General features: G+C 55.0%; 1 protein-coding gene across 1 annotated transcript in view; it reads left to right on the top strand.

Moving 5' to 3' along the window:
• Positions 1 to 3073, top strand: part of OPHN1 (oligophrenin 1) — a 37864-nt gene extending 34791 nt beyond the window's left edge. The window contains exons 21-25 of the mRNA XM_029959164.1: positions 2 to 85; positions 754 to 919; positions 1868 to 1918; positions 2624 to 2674; positions 2826 to 3073. Of these exons, the coding sequence (XP_029815024.1) occupies positions 2 to 85; positions 754 to 919; positions 1868 to 1918; positions 2624 to 2666 (344 nt within the window). The 3' untranslated portion in view covers positions 2667 to 2674; positions 2826 to 3073. The remainder of the gene's footprint in view (position 1; positions 86 to 753; positions 920 to 1867; positions 1919 to 2623; positions 2675 to 2825) is intronic.
• The last annotated feature ends 8865 nt before the right edge of the window (positions 3074 to 11938 follow it).

The raw sequence follows: 11938 nt of genomic DNA, 5'->3' as shown, positions 1-11938 counted from the left end.
AACGGCGTGGTGGCCAGCCCGGCCCTGAGGAGCGGCACGCTGCAGGCCAGGAGACCGGCCCCCCGGCCGGGGGGCAGCAGGGACGGTGAGTGTGCCCTGGGACCGTGCCCTGCGGTGCCCTGCTCCCAGGGGAAGCCTGAGGTGCCAAAGCTAGCCCTCCCTGGGGCGGGTGGTGGGCTTCTCACCTTGAGTCCTCTTAATATAGCTTGGCAGGAGGGGAGGAGAGACCAGAACAGCCTGAGACGTGGGCACAGCCAAAGTCTGACACTCATTCCATGTTGACTTGACCCTAAAAGACTTTCAGGGTTTAAGTGAATAGTGAGGTTGGCTGGATCTTGGGGAAGAAAAGCAGCTGAGGAGAGGACAAATAGTGCTACTGCATAAAAGCTGGGAGAAGCAGTGGCCACAGGGATCACCAGTTCATGCTGTTCCTCTCCCTTTTGCAAACAGCGCTGCAGAGCATTTAGTTAAGAACACTTGTCGTTCCCAGGCAGTATCAGCTTCACAGTCAGCAGCTACATCGAGTTTGTCCTCACTAGCCCTGTTCCCAGTGCCAGGAAGGTTGTGCTGGGGCAGCAGCACAGGAGCTGCCTTTCCCTGGACTCTGTCCCTCCCTTCTGGCAATTGGCCACTGTCAGCAAGAGTTGGGGCAGACAGACAGAACTAAATCCACTGACCTGTTCGGTGTCCCTTCATAAACATCCCCCCTCTGGCAAAGCTGCCTGCTCAGTGTTTGTGATCTCCATCCTGCAGGTGAGTGTGACGGTGTCCCTAAGCCACGTTCCCATGGTGATAAGCCGGTGATAATGCGTCCTCCCGTGAGACCTCCAGATCCACCCTGCAGGACGCCAGTCCCTCCAAAGCTGGAGCAGAGGCCGGATCTGATAGCAGGGACAGCAGAGGAGATGCCCTCATCTGTGTAAGCCAGCTGTCTGTGATGGGTGCAGTGCCAGCAGGGGCTTCTGGGGGCTCGGGAAGCTTAAGGGGGACAAGGTGAGCCTGGGCAACAGGAGCAGGAGTAGGTGTCACCTCCCAGAAATTTTGTAAGACAAGGAGGAGAAATACCCAGTTGGTTTCCAGTGCCAGTGTGAAGTGGCTGGAGCCCATGGGCATCCACTCGGCACCGCTGCGAGCACAGGTTCCAGTGTCACTTGGGAAGCTGAGCAGAGGGCATGGCATCCCTGCTTGGTCCCAGCAAACCTCTCAAATGAAACACTTCCTGGGGTAAGACAACATCCAACTTGGATCTCAAGGAAACTGGATGGAGTTCCGCTTCCTCCTCAGATTTCTTTCAGGTTTTAGAGAGTCAGAAACCCTGCTGGCTTCAGTGGAAATTAAACAAAAGAAAAAACAGTGCCGTGAGTGTCAGCTCCATGACCCAGGGCCAGGCCTTGGGTCTCCTGAACTGCCTGGGAGAACTTCTCTTTCTGTGAGCATGGGTATGAGCACATAAACACTGAAGGAGGGGCCATGAAAGACATGGATGCAGGTTTATAACCCAACACATGGGATTACAGGCAAGAGTATGGAAATAATGACTGGATGTGGCATTTAGTGTGGTGGTTTAGTTGGCGTGGTGATGTTTGGTCAAAGGTTGGACTAGATGATCTTGGAGGTCTTTTCCAACCCAGAAAATTCCATGATTCCATGGTTCTGTAAGCACAGCCAAAGTGCTGGCAGGTGCTCTGAGGGCAGAGGGCACAGAGCAGGTGGCAGAAGGGGCCCAGCTATGCCTTGGCACAAGAGCTGTCATTTGAAGGGGATCTCTGCAGTTCTGCCAATGCTGTGGCTCTTTCCCCTTGCACAGAGCAGATCTAATTAGCAAATGATCAAATCACTGGTGTGACCTTTCCTGTCCTCTTTGCAGGGTGGCCTCTAGGACCAAGTTCTTTGAGACGGCTTCCCGAAGAACAGGCAGGTAAGGCTGGCATGGGGAAGGCGGCACGTGGATAGCAGCAGCCCTGCAGCACAAGGTGCTCCCTCTGAGGCAGAGCCAGCACAGCCACCCTGAGCCCCAGCCCCAGCCCCAGCCTGGCTTGGTCTTGCTTGTGGGCAGCAGGTGGGGCTCAGCTAAAATGCTGAAACAAGTACACAAAGAGTAAAATGTGAATCCAGATACAGACTTGATAAATTAAATCTGCCAAGTGCCACACATCCCTGTGGATCCTGTTTGCCAAGTGTGTGGGTCTGTGTGGCACAGTGCCCATTGTACTGGGGCTTTGTGGGGAGAAAGGTCATGGGCGAGCTGAGCAGGGCTGGATAGGGCGTGTGGCTGGTCCCACACTGGGGCTGTGCAGGCAGGGGCGTAGAGGGTGATGGGTGGACAGTGTGGGCACCAAAGCCCTCGGCTCTCAGTGCCAGCAGGTGCCACTTGTGATAACATCTGCCCAAATAAGCTCCAGCTTCCCACTCTGAAGGGTCGCCAGCCTCTGCCCAAGGGCGAGCACGTTTGCGAGTAAGTCTGAGAACTGCTGCTGCTAGTGCTGCTGGGGAGATCATTTGTTCTACTGCAAAACACAGCCCTCCCTGCCCACTACACAGCCTTGAGCAGCTCGTGGGGCTGAGTCGGAGCCTGCTCCTTGCATTCATTTTTTTCTTTATTCTTTTATTTCCTTTTATCCAGTTCTTCATCACCACAAGGCAGGATCCCAGGTGATGAGAGCTGAGGCTAAAGGTATGTGTTTGTGACAACAAATGAAATAATAAACCAAAAGCAGACATGTAATGCAAATTCAGCATTTATGGGGTGGTGTGAGTCTAGTGGTTGTGCCATCGCTGACGCATTTGTACTGCTGCAGAGCAAAGAGCTTGTTTTCTTTTTCCAGGCTTTGTAAGCACCTCGGCCCAGCTGGACCCAGGAGACTTTCTGTGCTTGTGACCCAGGAGTCACAGCTGAGCCTTGCCAGCCCCAGTGCCCTGGAGAGCAGCCTTCTTACTGGACGATGATTTCCGAGCCACAAGTGGCTCAAGAAATTAGAAGAGGGAGACCACGATGGAGAGCAGGCCCTGCCCACACGTCTGTGTTGAACTGGTTTCAGCCCTCCCACCTCTCCTCCCCACAGGCTGTGGCAGTGCCCGCACACGTGGTGGCGTGGGCAGGGCTGGGGGACACCGACCGGCTGGGGAAGGGACAGCAGAGCCACCACTGACCTGCTCACTTTTGGGAAATGCCTTGACAAGGGTGACCTCGGACAGTGCAGAGGTTGAGGCCCATGCTTGGGTGCGAGGGCAGAGCAGTGGCAGCTGGGGTTGGCCCCTCTTGCCCTGAGAAGTCCCTTCCTCTGTGCTCGTGTCCCTCGCTTGGTGAGCTGTGCTGCAGTTGCAGTGTGTGGGGCAGCCGTGCCTGGGAACGCTGCCCGTGCTGAGCAGGCTGGGCAGGGACGGGGGAAGAAGCACTGTACTCAGCTCTATGGGACATCTCCTCATCTCCCGGGCATCAGCACATCCCTGTCCTGGAAGACTGTGCCAGTGGGCATGGCTGGGCCGGGGCCTTGGCCTGAGCGGGGCTGCAGCCCTGCCCGGGGTCAGCTCTCAGGCAGCACTGTCACGTCAGCAGCTCCAAGGGAGCAGCTGGGGGAAGGGGGCAGCAGGTGCTCCTCCTCCTCCTCCTGTGTGAGCCACACTCCCACCAGATCAGCTTCCCACAGGCACACCAAGAAATCTGTTCTGGGGTGATTCTGGTGGGCCAGCACAGAGCTGCTGAGGATCTGAAACTCACTGAATGTGGGTCAAACCCACCATTTTTCTAAGAGCTGCCCAGTTTCTTGTTTTCTTGTTTATTGATTTCCAGTCTGAGATGCCCAGTCTGTCCCTCAGCAGTGGTCCTGTGGGCAATGCCTGTTGACCCAGGAGCTGTCCCTGGCCAGGACCACCCCGTGCACCCCCGTAGCAGTAGAGGCTTGTCTGCAGCTCTAGCTCCAGGGCCATACACAGCAACCTGTGGCTCCCCTGCTTCCTCTGCCAGCCCAAAGGCAATTTCCCCATTTTGAATGATTTTCCTTAGGTGCTGGGAGCATTCCAAAAGAGTGGCCAAACATTCCACCAGCTGCTTCCCGGGTGCTCCACCCCTCGTGCGCGCTGTGTCCTGCCCGGCGCAGGTTTTCCGATGGGATGCTGCCGCCGTCCTTCCCGTCTCCCGGGGCTTTGCCTCGTGTGTGATCTTGTGTCTGTTATTGCTGGATGTCACACGCTGGTGCTCACACGTCGTGTCCATGGTGCTCCTGCTCCCTCGGCTTCAGCAGTGCCCCAGTTGCTCCCTTCTTTGGATCTGGTACATGAAAGAGGCTTTAAAGCCAAACCAGCCTTGTGCTGTTGTGGCTGAGACTGTGCCACAGGCACTAGTGGCACCTTGGGGTGTGCTGGGCCCCTCCTGCTGCAGCCCCTTGCCAGCAGCTCCAGGACGGGTGTCTTGGAGCAAGTAGGATGAAGGTGAAGTCAGAGGGAGCTGCTCTGACCAGCCCAGTGGCAACCTCATCCCCTCCTGGGGTGACTGTCCCAGGGCTGCCAGGCTGGTGGCTCCCACACTAGGCCAGCATTTCCCAGCTTCCTTCCCTGCTCAGGGCTGTGCTTTAGGGACCCCTCAAGCCTGTCAGTTTGGGAAGCTCCCAGGGTTCTGCTATGGGTGGCTCTGGAGGGGACACCCCCAGCACCCATCCTACAGGAGCAGTGGCTGTCACATCCCCCTCCTGCTCACACCCACTGCCTGGCACAGACCCCCAAGACAGAGCCGGGCTCCACGGGCAGGGGGTCTGAGAGCAGTTGAGTTTCAGTCTCACAGTGTGAACAGTGGGGAGGAAGCAGCTTCTTGCAGACATATTTCATGGTGTCCTTTTAAAGCCCTTTGTCACTTGTGTGTCTGTGCTGGCTTTTCCGCCTCTGTGGGCGCAGCTGAACATGGGACCAGCAGTGGAGTGGTGGGGGGCTGGGGGCGAGGGGGGCTGTGGGGCCCAATCCCTGCTACCGTAGGGGCACAGTCCCTGCTGCTCTGGGCACAGTTCCTGCTGCCAGTGCCACAGGAGCAACAGCTGGGAACTCGGGATTGCCCCATGTGGGTGGCAGCCCCCCGGCATCAGCCTGGGAGCTGTTTTTGTGTGTACAAGCGTAGGTTGCTACAAGTGTTTATAAATTTCCATGAAGTCAAACAGAACCGTCCCAGTGTGTTTTGTTCCTCTTTTTCCAGTGCCTGAGTGCTGTCCCTGCTGCTGCTCTTTCTGCAGGCAGGTCCCCAGTGGGGTCCTGGCCCTGCACCCCAGGGAGGCTGCCCAGGGCTGTGTCCATGGGACTGGGAGTGCCCTGGGCTCTGCACGGCCCCACTCTGCGTTTGCAGTCCCCAACCCTGGGTTTCTGCATTTTCTGACAGGAGAAGCTGTCCTGCAGAGGCTGAATATTCCTGTGCTGTCACAATGCCAGGACAGTGTCCTGTGCTGTGAGTCACTGAGGCTTCGGATTTGCAGTGACCAGCACCGGCTTCTTTCCATCTATCCAGGACCTTTTTTCTCTCCTTACATCTGTTTTCCCACCCCTCATGACTCTGACACTGTGCACCAGTGTTTGCTTTTCAGGCCCCTTGCTTTTCTTCACCAGCGAGCCCTTTCAGGAGACAGTAGCTTTCTCTGTCTGAAATGGGAATCTTGCATCTAGCTTTGGAGTCTGGGTTTCTGGAGAAGCCTGACAAGGTGACCACGCCAGAGGGTGCCAGAGCAGGAGGGTGTTCCTGGGGACACGGGCAACTGAGCTGCCCCCACGGCCATGAGAGTCCCCAGCTGGAGCAGGGGAGCATTCCCACCCACACTTCTCAGGGCTGGTTGCTGTTCTCGGATCCTCCTAAAATTATTTTGTACCAGCCCAGCCCTCGCCGAGGGCTCTGATGGGCAGCACGAGGCCGGGTTTGCCGGCTCAGAGGGCTGTGCTGTGCCCTGGTACTAGGCCGGCGCGCTCCTGGGGTGGGCACGGATTCAGTGCAGCTGGAGCAGCAGCTTGAGGTTTTTCTGCTTGTTTTTTCTGGCTCCTAGTTTCTCTGAAATGTTTTCTCCTGGAGCTGTAACTTTTCCAAAGCTGGATGCCTTCAAAATAGCGGCATTTGGGAAACTAAACGGGTTTTTTTGCCATTAGGCCTTGTATTAAGTGATTACAAACTGGAATGAGCACCAAGGCACTGCCCCAACAATCCTTGTCTCCCAACCCACAGCTGCCTGGTTTGCTTTCTTGCAGAAAACATTTGGATTTATTCTGAGCAAGAAAATGATTTTCCAGCACAAGTAAAGCCTTGTAGCTTTTTATACAGACAGAAGATAACAAAACAAGCAGTTCCAAAGCTTGAGCCTGGGCCTCAGAGAGTTCTTCTCAGAGGAAGAATTTGGAGAGGCCAAAGACGCTGCAGTAGACACATCTGTTTGATAAATTTAGAATTGAAATGTACTTAGTAGAGCACTGACATCTGAAATTTATGTGTTGCACAGAGACCCATGAAGGCGCTGGAATCCACCCACGTGGGACTCCTTGCAGGATCAGAGCTCTCAGCTCTGTAGCTCTCCCTGGCCCACCCCACTGCACAATTACCCATCTGGACGCCCTGAGTTGGGAGTAGCTCCCTGTGCCGAGTGGGTTCCTGGCAGTCCTCAGTGGGTTTCTTGTCCCATACACACAGGTCAGGTAAATCAGGTAAATCAGGTCAGGATGCCAAAAAATCCTACGATTGGTTTAAACAGTCAGGAGATGCTTTAAACCAGAAAAAGCTGTGATGTTTCTCATTCTCTGTGTTTTCAGAAGTGCTTTAACAACCTCTCTCAGAGGTCCTAAGGGCTCCTGCAAGGCCAAAGTTCTGAAGATTCTTGAAATCCTGTATAAAACGTGACCATTCTCATGTTGGCTCAAAGAAAACCCACAGGAACTCCATCCTCCCACAGCTCCTTCCTCCCTCACTCTGCGTGCTGCACACCCTGGCTCCCTTTGGTGACTTGGCCTTGCAGGCTGTCCCCGGCACTGCCACTGCACCATGTCACCTCACCGTGCCACCGCACCGTGCCACTGTGGTCACTCTGCTCTAGTGGGCACAGGACGTGGGGCACGCCGGGCCCTGCTCGCCCTCCCCTCGGCGCCTGCCCGCGGCCGGCGGGCGGAGGCGATTTTGGGTAGGGAGAAAGCCCCAGTGTTGGCCAACGTCCCTCATGTCAGGGCACCCGAGTCGCCGTGACCCCGCTGAGGGCTGCGGTTGCCACCAGCTCGTTCCTGGGAGCGCGGGCACAGCCCTGACAGCCTGGAAGGCACACGGGCTGGCTGCCAGCTCAGTGGGGTCACAGTGCTGGCGCTCGTGGGCCCCTGGAGAGGGGAACTGCTGCCCAAAGGGCTGTTTGACACAGTTCGTCATCATTTTAGGAAACAGAACACTTTTCTGTTCTAAAAATTTCCCACTGGCTGCTCTGAGGACAAGGATAAGCAAACGGCCTTAAAGCACGGGGCCATTTTGGGGCTTTCATGATGTTTCCATGTTTTCAGTTTTCTTCTTCTTTCTGGTAACTGAACTTTCTCCAGAGAGCCCTGTGCCACTCTGCTGGGGAGCAGAGGCATCTCCAAGGGCAGCTCTGGAACCCTCTGGCATGTGGCTCAGCCCTGGTGCTGGCACAGTGGCTGTCACCGCCCTGCCCGGCCCCGCGGCTCCGGTGCTTCGGAACGGGGCGGGAGCAGCTCCACAGTGACCTGCAGGTCCTGGTGACTGGTGGTGGGGAGTGAGATGTGGGATGCAGAAGGAGGGATGCAGGATGGGGGATGTGGGGTGCAGAAGGAGGGATGCAGGATGAGGGATGTGGGGTACAGAAGGAGGGATGCAGGATGAGGGATGTGGGGTGCAGAAGGAGGGATGCGGGATGGGGGATGTGGGGTGCAGAAGGAGGGATGCAGGATGGGGGATGTGGGGTGCAGAAGGAGGGATGCAGGATGGGGGATGTGGGGTGCAGAAGGAGGGATGCGGGATGGGGGATGCAGGGTGCATGATATGGGATATGGGGTGTGGGATGCAGGATGCAGGATGCATAGTGTGGGATGCAGGATGCAGGATGCACAGCAGAGACAGCTGGAACATAACAGGGAAGAAGGAGTTGAGTGAGGTGCATTTGCCCTTTGGCAGTCCCAACCCTCGCAACCCTCGGACTGGTTCCCTCGCTGTCCCCCCATGGACTGTTCAGGCCACACGAGTCCGGGGCTGCCAGAGACCAAGGCTGGTGTAAGCCCAGGAATGTGTAGCCACCAAGGGACTGGAACCCTCAGTGGATCACCCACAATGCACTGACCAATGACTCCTGCGTGTTCCTCTGGACGTTGGTGGCCAGTGACCGTTTGGCAGGTGACACTGGGGCTGACATGCCATCAGGTACCCGAGATACCACCACAGCCCTGCACAGGGATGGCCTTCCCAGTGTCCACTAAGGGCAAATTTTGAAAATAACACATCAATATTTCTCTGTGTCTCAGAGTGAGGGATGGGACCAGATTCCCTGCACGTGACTAACCCTGATGCCAAGGCTTTTGTGCTCTCAGCTCTCTGTGCTTCATCTCCTGGGGCACGGTGTGTGGAACTGCCGTGCAGTTACACACCAGGCATTGTCACTTATCTGTGGCCTGATGAGGGTGGCTTTTTTCCAAGTTCTTTGCTTTGTCTCAGTTAATCAAATCTTGGCCCTGAGCAGGGTTCACATCTGTGCCTTGAATTTACAAGTGGCTGATAAGCATCTTCTTTATTACTTAGAGAGCACAGGTCAATTTTATAAAGACGTTTCAGCAGAATGGATTTACAATTACTCATAAAGTTACCGAAAACAACAACAAAAGGAGGAGGACACTGGCCTTTATTAGCTTCTTGTTTTGAGAAGTACATTAATCAAATGAAATTCAATTTAAAAGACCCAAAGCGGAATATATGAAAGGATTAGTCAATTCTGTAACTGAATTACCAGTTCAGACATGTGATTAATAGCGAAATCTGACTGTGAAAAAAGCCTACAACGACCCAATGTACAGCCTTATCCACTGACAAATGACCCTCTGATTCCCGGCGCCTTCACTCGCTGACAGCTGTCACACCCACAGTGATTTCACGCACAAAAACAACACAAAAGCCAAAGGCAGGCAGAGGGCAGAGCTCCAGCAAACCAGATTCTGCATTTATTGGACTCAGAACAACAGCAAATTTTCAGATTACAAAAAGAGCTGAACACCAAGCGTGAGGGGCCGCCCTGTGGCAGAGCGGAGGGCTCACATGAGACCCAGGCATGGCTGGCAGAGCCAAAAAGGAGAATTTTCATTTACCCCAAGCCCAGTGTCATTGGTTTGTCTCTACCTGAGTGCCAGACAGGCTCCTCTCTTTGGTTACACAAGTAAATGGCCTTCAGTCCTGTACAGGGACTTGAGACTCAGTTGTCCCCTGGGCATCCTGCACTGCATCCCGCCGGCCCCGGCAGCGTCTGTCACTGTGCTCTGGCCCTCGTGGCACCGGAACACTGTAGGGTGTGTTTTCCTTATCCGATGCATTCCGTTCCAATTAAAAAATCAAAGAGCTGTAGCAGCAATCTAAGAACATCCTTTCGTCCTTTTCTAGAGGATTTGCCCTCAGGTGCAATAATCTGGGCAAAGCCCTGTGATTCCAAGTGGGGCCGGCCCAGGCTGCGTGTGCTGTGCCACATCACGGGGCCTCGAGAGCCCCAGTCCCACTGAGACAGGGCCAAGGTGTCCCAGTGTCGTGCTCAGCCCTCGCCTTGGAGCCACGCCCCAGGAAAGAACTGGCAACGTACCCCAAAGTCTCTGCCATTCCAAGGCCTCTGGTTCTTTTCATTCTGTCAATTCTGAGGCATTGGCTTCCCACTTTCCCTCAGCTCTGGTGGAAGGAACAGTTGGAGACACTGCCCTTTGTTCCTCCCAGGAACACAGTTGCTGGCTGAGAGGGCCCCCCAGGCAAAAAGGCACCAGCAAGGAGCTTTTTGGCTTAATACAAAGAAAATAAAATATATCAAATTGAGAACTCTTATTATTACAGAGACATGTTAACAAAGAGAAACAGCATAAAATTGCCACAGAACACCAAACATCCAGCACAGAGAGCAGCTTTCATCCACTTGCTGAGGGTTTATGTGGGTGCAGAGATTTTCTCTGTGAGTCACAAGCACAGGGTCCCTCTGCTGCCCCAGGGAATGAGCTGGGGGCGAGCAGGCACCGCTGGGCACGGGGAGGCTTCAACCCACCCGGAGGGGCTGGAGCACCCTGCCTGCCCCAGGTCTGGAGACAGGTAGAGCACAGACACCTCTCTGTAATCCCAGGATTCTGCCTGAACATGCGAGGACACTTTGTGCAGTCAAAGAGGACAGAAACAAAGGACATTCCATCGTTCCCCAAGAGCAAACACCATCCCTGCCTAACCACAAGCAGCCACAGGAAACCTGGAGGAGCCAATACCGACAGCAGTCTATTCCAGTATGTGCTCTGTGCATGCCATGAAAGGGAGGACCTTTGCAAACTGGGCAGCACTCAGCCAGAAAAATAATTAAATTAGAAGTTTCTACTAACTTGGTACATTCTGACTCATTTCTTGAAGAGCATTCAGTGCCTCAGTGTGCTCTCTCAGAGCATCACACTAAATAAATATTTTTAGTGACAGAAAATGGGCCACACCTTTATTTTACATAGGTACAGATATCTTTAGCATATATTATTGAAACATCCAAGGTAAGAACTCAGCAAGGGGAGGGACCCCACGAGGACTGTGAGGGCAGCAGCTCTCGGACTGCCCGGGGGGCTGGTGACCCCTGGGGTGCCCCTCAGCATCCCCACAGAGCACGGTGACGGCCCCCCGGCCCCGCAGGGCTCAGAGCAGCGAGTGGTCCTGCGGGATTTGCCTCCCTGGCCGAGCCCGATGGCCGTGACTGAGGGCCCTGTTCCCTGAGCTGAGCACAAAGAGCCTCTTGAACATTATGGCAACAGCACATGGATGCTGCCAGTTCTCCACTCATCCATGGCCTCTCTGAGTGGAGAGTCACTGCCCCAGCTCTCGCTCCTGCTGAGCTGAGCTCCCTGCTGAGGCAGGGGGTGCTGGCAGGAACCTGACAGGCTCAGGAGGGCACAGGTTTGCCTTGGGAATGCCACATGCCATTGCACCGCCTGATCCCACCTTCTGGCATGACACAGGACTGAGGAAGAGTCTCTCCTGCCTTCACTAAAGGCAGCATTCCTTATTCTGCACCCTCTGTCATGGAATTGGGCCCAGCCATGTACAACACTGCTCTCAGGGAGATGCCAAGTGTGTCCCTTGTTCTCCATCTGCTGCCTTGGGCAGGAGCTGATGGTCTGAGCTCTGACTCGGACTGAGCTGGCCCAAAAGCCCCCACACCTCTGAGATGAGCCAGAGCAGAGCCAGAGAGTCTGTGGTTGGCTTCTGGCTGCGACACCAAGGGGGTCCCTGCTCCAGGGCTTGGCCACCCTGAAAGGAGCCTCAGGGACAGTTTCTGTGGGACTGTGAACACAGTGAAATTCTCTTTGCTTTATTAAAGCAAAAGTGGACAAGAAAATGCAGAAGAAAACACAAAGCACAAAGATTCATGGCAGGAGCTGGACTTTGGTATTTCTTAGGTCTTTTCTTCTCCAGTTCCTGCAGCAGCCCAAGAAAATCCAGGTGGAAACAGTGTTCATTCCCCCAGCAAATACACACACAGGTGCTGCAGGTCCTGGCTCCCACATCTCCTGGTAACTATAAGAACCCAACTTCTGAATGAAAAAGTTGAAATTGTGGTGCTGAAGAGAGAAAGAACATGACCCCAGTGCCCCCACCTGCCCCCCTGCCCTGGACTGGGGGTGGTGCCCATGACCTGCTGCCCTGCTCAGCACCCGCCGGCCAGAGCAGCTGCACACACGTGGTGACACACCTGGGGCAGGTGACACACCTGGGGCAGGTGACACA

Source organism: Manacus vitellinus, unplaced genomic scaffold (genome assembly GCF_001715985.3).
Source record: "Manacus vitellinus isolate BGI_N305 unplaced genomic scaffold, ASM171598v3 scaffold_19_pilon, whole genome shotgun sequence".
Taxonomy (NCBI): Eukaryota; Metazoa; Chordata; class Aves; order Passeriformes; family Pipridae; genus Manacus; species Manacus vitellinus.
Note: the sequence above shows the minus strand (reverse complement) of the source record. Positions and strands in the feature narration are given on the sequence as shown.